Source organism: Schistocerca piceifrons, chromosome 3, assembly GCF_021461385.2.
Source record: "Schistocerca piceifrons isolate TAMUIC-IGC-003096 chromosome 3, iqSchPice1.1, whole genome shotgun sequence".
NCBI lineage: Eukaryota > Metazoa > Arthropoda > Insecta > Orthoptera > Acrididae > Schistocerca > Schistocerca piceifrons.
Genome location: NC_060140.1, coordinates 558,903,604 through 558,918,739, shown reverse-complemented (window position 1 = coordinate 558,918,739; position 15,136 = coordinate 558,903,604). Strand labels below are relative to the sequence as shown.

General features: G+C 42.2%; 1 protein-coding gene across 1 annotated transcript; it reads right to left on the bottom strand.

The window, feature by feature from the left end:
- Nucleotides 1-3,831: 3,831 nt before the first annotated feature.
- Nucleotides 3,832-12,267, bottom strand: LOC124788836. Its single transcript, XM_047256118.1, has 3 exons — nt 12,101-12,267; nt 4,228-4,342; nt 3,832-3,869 (listed from the first exon to the last, which is right to left on the bottom strand). The coding sequence occupies exons 1-3, from the start codon at nt 12,260-12,262 to the stop codon at nt 3,832-3,834; spliced, it is 315 nt and encodes a 104-aa protein (XP_047112074.1). The 5' UTR covers nt 12,263-12,267.
- Nucleotides 12,268-15,136: the final 2,869 nt, after the last annotated feature.

Genomic DNA, 15,136 nt, shown 5'->3' with positions numbered 1-15,136 from the left:
GATGAGTGATACATTTCAGTGTCAACTAACATATGAGCGTATGGAACAAACACTCACACATTACAACTGAAGAGCAATATACCTCTGCATACAGTGTCGCTTCTTCACAGCTCCCATTCTGATGGTCACTTCACACTTTCCTGTAGGTATGCTTCGAATGTGCATAGAGAATTGAGAGTCTAGTTCAACAGCCAATCTTTCCATTGGGCTTCCACCATTGTCCATATGGAGCTGTATTAATGCTGACAGTCACTTGTAAATATGTTTCGACGCTCATTTGTTTCTCAACAAAAAAGGTGTACTGGTGGAAAACACTGTGCTATCTGTTGTTACGTTGTGAACAAGTCCATGTTTCTGTCACTGGAATGAGATCTTCGGTCAGTAAACGGCATCCATTACTCTTTGAGGAATGGTCGACGATTTAACCTGGAAGAACCAGAAGTAGGCGAATTATTTACTTTGCAATTACATCCTAGCTAAGAACGTCTGGAATAAAAGGCTAAAGATGTGTTCGTCTTTCATTTAACGATGAATAATTACCTCTATTTCGCACAGTATTCTCGTAACTTCTTTGTTTTTTCAATATTTCTTAAGTTTTGTAAGTCACACTTAGATGAAAACAATTTCTTTCTATGAGGCTACATTAGACATATAACCTTATCTTTATCTGGATTCACAATTGATGACCCAATGACGTCGTCTTTATTTGTGTCTGAGCTTTGCCGTCATATACCTATTTAATTCCAATTCCCAAACGATTATTGTAATTTTCGCACTCGAGTGTCTAATTTCATGTCAGACAGCGATGGATTAAAACTGTAGTAAATGTTTTAATCATTGCCAGAGTACACACTAAATGTATGAAAACGCCACACTGAAAACAAGGTTCCAGGAAATTTTCTGCCAATGTGATAATTACCTGAGGATGTGTTTTCAGTCGAACTGTTTCCAGAAATTATATTTTCTGTAGTCAGTTCCCAGCTGACTATGTGTTATAATGTCAGTGTTAAAAACTAATTATGTAGCGAAAGCACTTGCTTGTGTAATGCTTATAACAGATATATGTTGCTGTTTGTGTTTTAAGAAATTCTCGCGCCCCCAATACGTGTTATTGCTATCTTTATTCTGTACCAGCGCCCTGTAGATGTCAATATGAAACTCTTGTAGAATTTCATACTTGCTACTGCTTACTTTTTCCGCTTCCGTCAATAACTGAATTGACTTAATTGTGGCACCGAACGATTTTTAACAGAATATCGTTATGAATCTTCACCCATTGCTAAATTTGCACACTTTCATGGTAGGTCAGCAAGGGTAATCCAGTGTGACTAGTCTGAACGATGACACAGACCGTTTCGTGGCCGAATGCGCGTAATATTTTGCTAATTCGTAACGAAGTGGGGTACTTCGTCTTACTAAAACCGTTATGTTATCTCGATAAGCTGGAATTCATTTTTATTAGTACAGTTCATGCTAATTAGAGTTCTTCTGTCATTTATATCTTATACTTACGTGTTGTGTTTAACACACTAATCAACGTTAATATAGTCTTACACATGATGGAAAACAGTCTGACAAAGTTCGGATGGTTTTCAATTTCACGCCTGTGCATAGTATGTTGATAGCAGTTCGTCGCCTTGCCTGTTATGCTGTGTAGCAGACTTCAAAGCTGTGCGGACCAGCATAACGAAAAGGCGAGGGGTCTCGGTCGTTTTGTCCACGACTGTACCTGTGTACAGATGCAAAAGTAGTGTCAGGTGGCTGCTGTCGTTGCGCGTACAGCTCGGCAGAATGTGTTTGAGCCGTTCTTCTATTGCATTCAGATAACCTACAGAGAGGGGGGGGGGGGGGGGGAAATCAACCAATTCTTCATCACTAAAGCTACCCATACAGCTGTGTATCACTTTACTACCCAACGACGATATTAATGCACTTGGCCTCCCGCGGACGTTAGCAAAAATCACGGTGACCTTATAATAAACAGAAACTATTCCCATTTTTTCGACTGTCGTACACAGGAGCATCTCAGAATAGTTTCGTAAGCAAGTAGTCTGGTCGATAGAACAGCAGGACACTTTCTGACGGGATTCAAGAGTACAGGCGAGCGACCGATGCCCCCTCAGTTCCAAGTACAACAATACTGTGATGAATTAATAACGTACAATTACTATTGCCGGAAAAACGAATCTAAGACCGAATCTAGCAGTAGTGAATGCAAGCTTGAGGGAGAAGAGTAAAGTGGGCATCACAGTAGACAATATTAAGTACTGTGAGTGAAAGGAGAAAGTTTGTTACCGAACAGGAGAGACGGAGAGATGGCGCACATCTTCCGAGTTTTCACTGGTGTGCAGATATTTTCAATGCAATACAGAAACGAAGATAATTGGGTGCGAGAAATCAAAAGAAATGTAATTATTCTGTAAAGAACTACCGGAGACCACGGTTCTCCGATACCAAAACGTTCTTGAAGTATCCCTGAATTAGTTTCGAAATTTTGTCGGTTCAGTTCAGGTTCACCGCATACTTTCTACGATTTTCACTCGAAACAAATACGTGAACGCAATATGTATATTCCATCGAATAAGGAAAAAGATTCCTTAACTCAAGAAAAAAATTAAAAATAAACTTTTTCATAGAAAGTGAAGCAATGTACGGAGTTCGACTTGCTGCTGTCGAAAGGATGGTGGACATTACGTATGACGTAATGTAATGGGAAACAAAACAATGTTCAGATCAAATGAAAAATGTAGCTCACGTTGCTTAAATACAAGATTAAGTATCACCAAAGATTAAGAATATGATTGTGTGGAAGCTTCAAGGCACGCAGAAAAATTGCACGAACCAGTGGACAAAGTACGAGTATCTGTCCAAGTTTCGATTCATAATACGCCCCGTGGCGTGGTTGCGGGATGTGCCACAAGGGGACAGGCGAGGTAGAACCTGTAAACAAATCATCTACTCCATATTGTCCCATCGAATTAGTTCGCGCTTGCATGTGGGCAACCTAATCAACATTTTTCGAAACCGTGCTGCTGTCATTGCACCTTTCTCTTACGACTTTCCGCCCGTATTTCCGTCTGTACGCCACAAACAGTAGCCACATTGAACTGGGGATCTAGAAACGACCGAGAAGCTTCGTCCCCGCCGTAGCCCTCAGGGGTTGACAACAGGCTACAGCAGTCCACTCACTCCACTGCCGCGCCACACCGAAACCAGGGTTATTGCGCGGTTCGGCCCGCAGTGGACACCCCCCCCCCCCACACACACCACCCGCCCCAGGACCCCGGGAACGTCTCACAACAGTAGTGTATGCGTACGTGGAGACAGTGTTTGTGCATCAATCACCGACATAGTGTAGCTGAGGCGGAATAAGGGGAACCAGCCCGCGTTGGCCGAGGCAGATGGAAAACCGGCTTAAAAACCATCCTCAACCTGGCTGGCATACCGGACCTCGACACTAATCCGCTGGGCGGATTCGTGCCGGGGACCGGTACGCCTTCCCGCCCAGAAAGCAGTGCGTTAGACCGCAGGGCTAACCGAACGGGCTAACAGTAGCCATACTGAGAGCCTATAATGTGCGGACATTAAGTGACGCATTTTTCCACTGCTATGTGTCTGTTGTCTGTATGTCTTATAGTTTCCATGAGGTCGTTTTCATAAACTCTGGGGATACTTAATGAATAACCCCTGTACAGAGCTACACTAGCAAAACGAACAAGCAATACCGGAAAGTGAGGGAAGAAGATTCAGTTAGTGTAAGATGTAAAGCTCGGGATTTGTCTTGGGTTGGCAACATTGTAGCTAATGGCAGACATCTTGAGTAGCCATTGATCATTTTTCGAGGATAAACCAGCTGAACAAATTTGACACTGTGAGTAAAAATAAGTTATTTTAAGTCAAAAACTCATAGACCCAACAATACAAAAATCAGTGGTAAGAGGTAACAACAAGACACTACAGAAGAAGTGACACATAGTGAACGACATGCAAATGAGGTAACGTATCAGTATTGTGAAGGGAACCTGGAAAACATTTCTTAAAGCTGCAGAGCAGCATCTAGTACACCGACAGCGTGATGCTAGTTGCCAGTCTATCACTCACCGTTCTGTTTGCGGCGCTGAGCCCTATAGGCCATGTTGTGTGCTGCTCCGTTGCGTCCCCAGTCGCCGCCACCGCCGCCACCGCCACCGCCGCCGCCGCCGCCGCCGCCACCACCATAGCCACCACCGTAACCACCACCGCCGCCACCACCGATGTTGGAGTACGAATCACCACCGTACTCTTCCTGATGGGAGTGCGGGTCGGGTTCATAAGAGTCCGGCTTATTCTGCTGAGTCACCACCTGTACAGAGGAATAATAGCGGCTTAGTCCCTCGAAGGTTCAGGATCAGAAAAAGAAACCTATATACTCGTACTTATCAAATGCATTGCATGTACGTAAATCACTGGATCGATATCAACCAAACTTGATACATACAGTATGTCACTTGCTATGTGGATAGAAATACTGTGGTGATAGAAACGCTCTACCTCTCATAGTGGTGGAAGTGGGAGTTAAAAGGAAGTGACAGAGAAGAAAAACTAAGGAACATCAACGAAATTTTGGATAGACCTCACACATTTTTCATATAAAAAGACTATAGAGTAATGTACGTCCACCATAATATTGGATAACGGTCGATATAAGGAAGTATCAAATTCATAGTTTTTGGGGTTAATATGTTCATTGGTGACAGTCCCCAAGATGTTTCACACCTAGAAGACGGGAGGGGGTTGTATAAAAATACTGTTTAAGTTAGATTTCCCTACTACCTCTAGGAGTGGAGGCACGGAATAGATAGAGTGACGCTTACCTAGGTGTACTTACAAATCTCTTGAGGATTCACATGAAACTTAATTCGCTACAGATACAGAGGAAATATGTGTACAATTACGTGTGAAATATGCATACATGTATTAAATACGAATATGTATGAAATTTGTGGTTGCTACAGATGCGTAACAGGTGAAGCTGCGGACAAAAGCTAGTTTGTTATATTTAGGACGCAGAATTTTAAGTAAAATTGACCGTTTAAGACAGAAGTGTAGGTATTAGCTACGCGTTCATTAACAACTGCACGAGGGCGTGCTGGAAAGTAATGCCTCCGAATTTTTTATGTGAAAAATCTTAAAGGTTTTTAAATAAAACAAACGTTATTGACTGTCTAAACCTTGACTCTTCATATCTACATATTTATGTCTCAACATTGACTCCCTGAAGACGAACAAATTTCTCTCAGCGAGAGAGCAGTTTGTGGATATTGTTACTATAGAATGCTTGACTTTGTTGACGGACCACTAACCTCACCTTTGCTTGCAAACCTTCATCACTAGCAAAGTGAAGTCGTCGAAGATATTCATTAAGTTTTGGAAACAGCTGAAAATCAAATGGGGTAAAATCGGCACTGTATGGAAGATGATCGATGACAATGAACACAGTGAATGTTTAACGACAAATGAGTCACGTGTAATGTGTAACGAGTAATGTGTTAGTTGCTTATGATATTTTTTTTTTACTGTAAGTACAGTATTTGATGAAATGAGGCTGTGACAAGTTAACATTTAACGTCGCTCGGTGGGGAGAACTATTTTTTTTCTGAGTCATCAGTCTTCTGACTGGTTTGATGCGGCCCACAACGAATTCCTCTTCTGTGGAAACCTCTTCATCTCAAAGTATCACTTGCAACCTACGTCTTCAACTATTTGCTGAATGTATTCCAATCTCTGTCTTCCTCTACAGTTTTCGCCCTTTACAGCACCCTCTACTACCATGGAAGTCATTTCATGATATCTTAAAGTATGTCCTATCATCCTGGCCCTTCTCTTTGTCACTGTTTTCCATATATCCTTTCCTCTCCGATTCTGTACAGAACCTCCTCGTTCCTTACTTTAACACTTCACCTAATTTTCAACATTCGTCTGAAGCACTAGATCTCGAAAGCTTCGATTCGCTTCTGTTTCGTTTTTCCTGCAGTCCATGTTTCATAAGCGTACAATGATTGTACGAATTATATTCTATTAACCTCCCTCACCATAGCTTAGCCTATTTTTCTCAAAATTTCGAACATCTTGCACCATCTTACATTGTCGAATGCTTTTTCCAGGACGACAAATCTTGTGAATGTGTCTTGATTTTTCTTTGGTTTTGCAACCATTATCAACCGCAACATCAGAATTGCCTCTCTGGTGCCTTTAACGTTCCTAAAGCTAAACTGATTTTCACCCAAAACATCTTCAATTTTCTTTCCTACTTTTCTGTATATTAGTCTTCTCAGCAACTTGGATGAATGAGGTGCTAAGTTGATTGTGCGATAATTGTGGCACTTGTCAGCTCTTGCAGTCTTCGGAATTGTGTAGATGATACTTTTTCGACACACAGATGGTATGTCGCCAGACTCAAACATTCAACACACCAACGAGAGTAGTCGTTTTGTTGCCACTTCCCCCAATGATTTTAGAAATTCTGGTGGAATGTTATCTATCCCATCTGCCTTATTTGATCTTAAGTCCTCCAAAGCTCCTTAAATTCTGATTCTAATACTGAATCTCCTATCTCTTCTAAATCGACTCCAGTTACTTCTCTATCACATGAGATAAATATTCCCTCTCACAGAGCCCTTCAATGTACTCTTTCCACCTATCCGCTCTCTTCTCTGCATTTCACAGCGGAATTCCCGTTGAACTATCAATGTTACCACCCTCACTTTTAATTTCATCGAAAGTTGTTTAGACTTTCCTATATGCTGAGTCAGTCCATCCGACAATCATTTCTTTTCCGATTTCTTCACATTTCTCACGTAGCCATATTGTCTCAGCTTTACTGCACTTCCTATTTATTTCATACCTCAGAGACTTGCATTTCTGTATTCCTCAATTTCCCTGAACGCTTTTGAACTTCCTCCTTTCATCGATCAAGTGAAGTACTTCTTCTGTTACCCACTGTTTCTTCGCTGTTGACTTCTTAGAAACTATGCTTTTCTTTCCAACTTCCGTGAGTGCTCTTTTTTGAAATGTCGATTCCCCTTCAACTGCACTGCCTACTGAGATTTTCCTTTTGCTGTATTTATAGCCTTAGAGAACTTCAAGCGTATCTCGTCATTCCTTAGTCCTTCCGTATTCCACTTCTTTGCGTATTGATTCTTCCTGACTATTGTCTTGAACTACAACCTACTGTCCATAACTAATACATTGTGATCTGAATCCTTATCTGTTCATGGGTACAGATCATAATCCGGTATCTGATTCCGGAATTTCTATCTGATCATGATGTAATCTAACTGAAATCTTCCGTATCACCCGGCCTTTCCAAGTATACCTACACCTCTTGTGGTTCGTGAACGGAATATTCGCTGTTACCAGCTGAAATTTATTAGAGATCCCAGTTAGCCTTTCTACTGTCCCATTCCTTATCCCAAGCCCAGATCCTCCTGTAACTTTTTCTTCTTCTCCTTCCCCAAAACTGCATTCCAGTCCCCCAAGATTATTAGATTTTCTTCTCCCTTTATGTACTGTATTACCCTTTCAATAATGTCATATACTTTCTCTATCTGTTCAGCTTGTGAAGTTGACATGTAAACCTGGACTATCGTCGTCTGTGTTGCTTTACTGCCGATTATGGTAAGGATAACCATATCACTGAACTGTTCACTGTACATACTCTCTGCCCTGCCTTCCTATACATAACGAATACCACTCCGTTTTATAGCACTTTCTGCTGCTGTTGATATTACCCTATACTCATCTGACCAGAAATCCTTGTCTTCTTTGCATTTCACTTCACAGACCCCTACTTTATATAGAGGGAGCGCTTGCATTACCACGTTCAGGCTTCTGACATTCCACATATAACCATTTTGTTGGTTATCCAATCTTTTTCTCATCGTCACCACCCCCTTGGCAGTCCTCTCCCTGAGATGCGAATGGGGTCCATTCCGAAATCTTTTCCCAATGGAGAGATCATCATGACACTTTTTCATTTAGAGACCAAATGTCCTGTGGATGCACGTTATTTGTCTTTAATGCAGTGGTTTCCATTGCCCTCTTCATCGTCATGGAGTTGATCATTTCTGATTCTTCCGCCTGTCCCAAGGACAAAGAGTGTTCTGAACCTTCGTCCTTCCTCCACTCTCTTTGACAATGCCGTTGCCAGAATGAGGGTGACTTCTTATGCCGGAAGTCTTCGTTCGCCAATCCTGATTATTAGTCAGAATTTACCCAGGGCCGATGATGTTTCTGTTAGTAACTAAAGATGCTAGCCCTAGACCACGAGTAAGTTTATGCGCTTATTATCATTTCGTAATTGGTAGCCTACGGCTTACCAGAGACAGGGATCCAGGATCAAATTTTGTTTTAGCTCCTATAGGGGTTTGTGTCCTTAGTGGAAAACATCTGATCGCTCTATAGAGTGGTGTTCTGAATGAGTATAAATTCGTAGAAAGGACGATATTGCTGAAATTCATCTACAGCCACATATAAATGATTACTTTGCAATTCACAATTAAGTGTCTGGCAGTAGCGCCTTTAAACTACTCCCCTACGGCTCAGTCTCGAACTGTGCGTGGGGAAAACGAACACTTAAATTTTTCGTGCGAGTTTTTATTCGCTTATTTTGTTATGGTGATCATTTCTCTCTATGCAGATGGGCGCAGCGAAACATTTTCACACTCTGAGGAGAAAGTGAGGAGATAGTTAGTGACTGAAATTTCACGAGAAGATCCTGCCAAGGCGGAAAGCTCCTTTGTTTTAATGACAGCTGTGAGATAAGGGTTACCAACTCGGCCAACATCTCGGCATGAAATACAGGAGTTGAAGCTAAAGCTACTAAGTTCCTTCCCTTGAGAAGCTGTGTCAAGTCACGGTACTCTGATACACTGCAGCTGTTGCTATGGGAGCTACCACCATTGCTTCAGTACATTCAAGGGAATTTGGATGTCATCACCGCAACACCAAATCGACGATGGTTAGAAGAATTTTGGTACGGAGTATGCATTTGCGATCAAAAAGAAGGTCGCCAAAGCGACCTGTTGTAAATGATTATCTACGTGACAGTTCGTACGATGATCACAAAAACCAATGTGAAGAATCAGACAACAGTTACAGCTGTCAGCACAGCTTCTCCTACTAACTGCAAGAGTCTTAGGGATTCGGCCTGTTGTCTCCTTGAGGCTTTTTTAATAATCATAACTGTTGCCGAACACGATGATGGTTTGTAACAATGAAGCATCATGAGGGAAGAAGCAGTATTATTCCATCTGTCTAGAAACACAGACAGCTACAGTTCCTGGGTGAACTGAGCCCAGAAACCCCATGTCGTCTCTGATACTGCATGTGACATCCAAAGTGTTTTGTACTGCTTGCAAACGACCTGAGTTCAGCCAGTACTTTTTTCTTACAAACTGCAATGGGACTAAAGTATCTGAACATAGAACGTTAATGCCACACGATCCAACAGAAGGAACAGAGACGCTCGTTTTCTTTCACTTATTAGAGTGGTCAAATATCGACCAAAGGGGACATCTACTGCTGATACTCACAGTGCTTCCTGTACCTCCCACAGAGATTTCTTCCTGCACCAGTTTGTTAGGGACAGAGTTTACATCTGCCCACTTTGAGCGACGTTCCCAGAATTTAGAGATATCCTTCGTGTACACAAAGAAAATTGCACCATATTTACCTGTAAATGGTTGACGAGAATTAGATAACCTCGGGCCATTTCTAGCGTCATGGCGACACTGTCTCGGTAATGCCTTCCACAGAGCACGTTGTATTCGTGATACAACAGCATAGGACCACTTATTTTGCCTGAAGGAAGCTAAGTAGACAGCAGTCTTTGATTGGATTGTTGAGGCCGCATGTTGTCTATAATTTCATAGTGAATTAGAATATGACAAGTAACACACATCGATGAACCGAAACATTGCGACCACTGGCCGCAGCGAGACTGAATATAGTGTGGAGGTGTGGCGAGCACGCGACGTGGTGGATAAATTATGAAGGCGGTACAAAATCGACGTCTACAAAATTTTAGAGTGTTTAGAGGAGATACAAGAAAACACTTTTATTATAGAAGCAGATGGAAAGGGAATTTGTGGTAAGATCTTATGGGACCAAACTACTGAGGTCATTGGTCCTTAAGCTTACTCACTGCTTAATCTAACTTAAACTAACTTACTCTAAAGACGACACACACACCCATGCTCGAGGGAGGAACCAAACCTCCGGCGGGGGGAGCCGCGGGGACCGTGACATGACGCCCTAGACCGCGCGGCCAACCCGCGCGGCAGATAGGGTGGGAGCTGCATTTCGCCGTTCATTTTGTGTATATGAAGAAGACTTTTTGGGAGTGGAAACAATCGTCACCGTATAACATGACAAATCAACAACTTACTACGACCAAGCGTTAGATGTGCAACCAGCACAGAATCCACTTTGGCTCTAACTCTCGGAGCCTACGCTACGTCACACATCACTTATCAAACAGTGTATCTTCGGCCTCAAAAGGTTTGTGCTTATGGTGGGCAATGCGCCAAATGTATTCCCTAACACAAAGGTGCCACATGGGTCAGCGAATGTGCTGCATTGCTCTCATAGAGACGATCTAATACAAGTACGACAGAATGTTGCGCACAGGTAAGTTGTGGGTTAGTTAACATAAGTTCCTATAGACTAAGTTGCCTGCAAGTTTCATAAATGCAAAGAAGTCTGATATATATAAGGAAAAATATTTTTGGTGAAAACTTTCTATAGTGAACCTCGTGATTGAAAGTTTTCTTCGTAGAAATGCTATAGCGTGTATGATCGGCTATAAGGGGACGAGAAAACAAAATCTCATATCTTCTGCTGCTGCTATACAACTCTTTCGTGCGTTACACAACTACATACAACTGTACATTGCATTTTCAATCAAGTGGGTCTGTTATGTCACTGAACGAAAAGGTACGATAATTATTTCCGCTCGTGGTTCACCATGATTTTCAGAATCATCAAGACTAAACATACCTTAATTTTAAACGAACATTGCAATTCAGATTGTCAACTAGCAAACATGTTTGGCCAAAACCGGTAGACCATCGCGTAGAGTGAATTTTTCTACTCGAGTCTGCGGTCTTAGTTTTCTTCACAGCATACATTGTTCCATTTTGCGGGTGGTGCCCATTCTACATGACGCATGTCGCCGTCTATTGCAGTCCACATTTTTCCTTACTGCATAGTTTGAATGATAAGTCTAGAGCTCATCCTGTAAATGGGATCGATGGTGACGTAACGCAATGAGAACTATTTTACAGTTTCCATATATGAGTTAATGATGACAACTCCAAGGAAGTGTGTGTTGACTTGAAGTCAACCAAGCGAAGAACACTGTTTGAAGCTACTTTCGGCTTCTTGCGAGATTCTCTCTACTGTGAGCCCCGAATTTGGAGTAATAACGAAAGTAGAGGGCTTTTAGATCTATAATTGTTAAATATAGTAACAGTTCTTCACGGATGCTAACCAATAAGGCCAAGCAGCTGTAGTATAAAAATCTTTAGCTCTTTTGTCTACTCAGGATATAGTGCTATAAAAGGCAAAAACAGAAACACACACACACACACACACATCACACTCTGCTGTCAAGACACTGTTCGAAATACTACCAAAAAATGGCTCTGAGCACTATGGGACTTCAGAGGTCATCAGTCCCCTAGAACTTAAAACTACTTAAACCTAGCTAACCTAAGGACATCACACACATCCATGCCCGAGGCAGGATTCGAACCTGCGACCGTAGCGGTCGCGTGGTTCCAGACTGTAGCGCCTGGAACCGCTCGGCCTCTCTGGCCGGCTAGGAGACCTGTACTCGAATCTTGGCCTTGGTACAAATTTTAGTTCACAGCTTCATTCTGCATACACATCATATCACTAACTTTGATTAATAGAGTAGCTGTAAAATAGGTTTCTTACTACTAAGTTTTCTACAGGTGAGTACGATTGGGGAGCAAACAAGGAGAAAGTTACGTAATAAAGTGATACAGTTCTAAGTGGCTGACGGCTTTGCTGGTACGCTGAGGCTGCCGCGGCCCACCTGGTAGGAGATGTCCTTCTGGAAGCCGTGGAAGAAGAGCAGCGCGAGCACGGCGGCGGCCGCTGTCACCTTCATGATGACGGCCACCTTGGCGATGAGCACGGCCATCACCTTGAGCGCCAGCACGCCCAGCACCACCGTCTTCAGCACGATCGCCGTCATCGTCGTCCTCGTGCTGTTGTCCTTGTCGTTGTCGTCGTCGTCGTCGTCATCGTCATCGCTCCCGCTGTCACTGCTGCCGATTGGTAAGTCGATACCGCCGACGGTGAGCTTCTCGCTGCGACCTGGTAACGTAAAACGTATTCGGTGTATTATTGCTTGTATAATGAGACGTACGAACTCCACAGCGTATAGCATCTGATCACAGACTGTAAACGGAGAGTCGATGAAGACCAGAAGTGGTGCTGTAGGAACTATGTTTACGTTAATGTACTGGGTGGAAGTTGATGCTCTTTTTTAGTTAAACTGCAGCACATTACTGTTTGCTCAAGGGTACGTGCAATAATACGCGTAAATGTGAGTGCCAGGAAAACCGTTCCGAGTATTACGCACACACCCCCCTGGAATACACCCGATGTGTGAAGAGACACTCCAAAAGTTCTAATTATCATCTCAAAAAGATAAAGTTAGATAATTAATTTTTTTTTTTTCCGCAGTCTTGGTTAAAGACTGACAACCTCGCGCCACAGTACCGCCTCACGCCGCCATAACAGCCAAAACAAAATTGGAGCAACAGAAGTGCAGTTATTCAGGGGAAATTTTGCAGGTGTACTGGTGCCACTCCAGATAAAATCCTTACCAATCTGGATGAACCTGACTCACCTGCATGATTTCTGCCGAAACAGAACTACCACACAAAGGAAGGAAGATTACGGTTTAACGTCCCGTCCACAGCCAGCTCTTTAGAGACGGAGCACAAGATCGGTTTGCATCAAGGATGGGGATCCAAATCGGCCGTTTTCTTTTAATGGAATTATCATGGAATATGTCTGGAGCGATTTAGGTAAATCAGAGAAAATCTAAACCTGGATAGTCGGACGCAGATGCGAGACCAGTATGCTAACCACTGCGCCGCCTCGATTGGTATCATTGCATGACACTGCATATCGTCAGTGGGTTGCGTCGTTACGTTTTGGTTCGTCTGACGGCATGCATCAAAAACAGAGGTAGGAGTAGTTGCCTACGTTCTAGCACTGATGACATGAACGTTCAGACAAAAAACAATATTTCCATAACTTTATTTTCTCGAGGTAATCGTAAATACTTTACGAGTATCCCTTATACATTTAGTTTCGTTGTTGTAGCTCTACGAATACACTTTACGAATACATGCTCCTCCCGTCAGTATCGCAATGCTGTCTTCCCATCCCCCATTAGAACACCATCCCGAACAATTACGTCATGAAACCTAACAATGTGATTACCTGGCATGTCTCCAGGTTGTTTGAATAGCAGTGCCAGATTCATACCAATTGTACTTTCACAATAATTAGGCCTATAATGCGACGGGAAAGTACAAGGGGTACGCCTCTACAGGCCAGCAAAGACAGTAATATAGATGGAGTAGGACCGACATGCTGAGAATTAAAACACTGAGCCCAGTTCAACTTTAACTGATTTGCTGGAAAAGTGCAGTCTCACCGTACAAGGTCATTAAACAAGTACCTTACGACACTCCCAAGATGACCTACAACACCCCTGTGATGGTTTCTATGCACAATTCACAGGACCACTTTGACGCTATAGAAGCTGCACGACATACTAAAATTGTTTGCCTGACCAATCTACCCACTGACATTTATGACGGTTACTGTGATTAGTTACAGTTGACAACAGGTAGGCTATCTCGAGCGAATAATCATGTAGCTGTCATTACTTGAGAGAGCTCCTTTTTCCTATTTCACTACTGTATTATGGTCCATAGCCCACATTATCTCCATGAAATATTGGTTCAGCTGATTATTCCTTTCAGTCGTAGTTTACGGTTATTCTAAATGTAGGAATTCTTCAGTATGACGCAATATACCTCAGCAAATTTTAAATGTGTCACCGGAAGCACCTAGTCCATGATGCTGTACTTACTCCCGGAACCGAGAGCATATCTTCAAACATTCAATTTTGGCCGTTTGTGGTTTTTCAAAAACCTATTCGTTTTCACGTGTACATTACAAACTTCATGTTTTGTGAGATAAAAGTAAGCCGAATTTTTTATGCCTTATTAGACCATAAAATAGCACCAACCTCAATGACTTTTCATGTGAAGCTGAAATTCGTTACATGTAGTTTACAGCAGCGGTTGTCAGCCTGGTCCCTACTACCCACTAGTGGGCGTTCCAGCCTTTGTAATGGGAGGTAGGTGGTATGGGTTTTGAGAACATTTTCATAACGTTCTCATGAAATTTTGACATAGTAGTTATCAAGTAATTATTACGAGATACTTTCACTTATTGCAACTCTGCTTTATACTCGTAAATTTTATGAAGTAAGGTTACTCCTCGACTTTATAACTCACCACTGCTGTGGAACTTGTGGACTGTTATATAACTGTACTACGTACAGAAATACAACAGTTAGCGGAGACAAAGAAGTTGACCAACCCTGGTTTAAAGTAATGTAAATGAACGACTCAGGTTTTAGTTACAGCCACAATGTCTGCAAAAATGTTACGAAAATTTCCAGCAAAGGAATTTCTACGGTTATTAGTCCCGCTGTTCGTATGAGACATTAACAGACAACTGTCAACTGAATTTATAGAAAATTAGCGACCCGTCCCGCCTTCGCAAAATAACTACGGCGGACAGATAGTGTAATGACGGGACAATTTTATTTACCACTGCCTAAAGTTATGATTAAAATTCAGGGAACTACTTTAGGTAACTGAATTTTAACTAGAAATTCTATGACGATGTAAATTATTTAAACAGCGTACGTCAGGAAAGTTCTCAGTAAGCACGACATAATCGACGAACATGATCATAGTTCGAACAATTTGGACCGAATATTTGTAAATTATACATAAAAACCTTCCTCTTGAAT

What these genes read in the sequence shown, in the direction of transcription:
- LOC124788836 (XM_047256118.1), bottom strand. Translation starts at nt 12,262, where the DNA reads ATGACGGCGATCGTGCTGAAGACGGTGGTGCTGGGCGTGCTGGCGCTC. An exon ending in AGAAGGACATCTCCTACCAG is followed by an intron (nt 4,343 to 12,100) that starts GTGGGCCGCGGC and finishes TCCTCTGTACAG; the next exon opens with GTGGTGACTCAGCAGAATAA. An exon ending in TGGCGGCGGTGGTGGTTACG is followed by an intron (nt 3,870 to 4,227) that starts GTGGTGGCTATG and finishes TTTTACTCACAG; the next exon opens with TGTCAAATTTGTTCAGCTGG.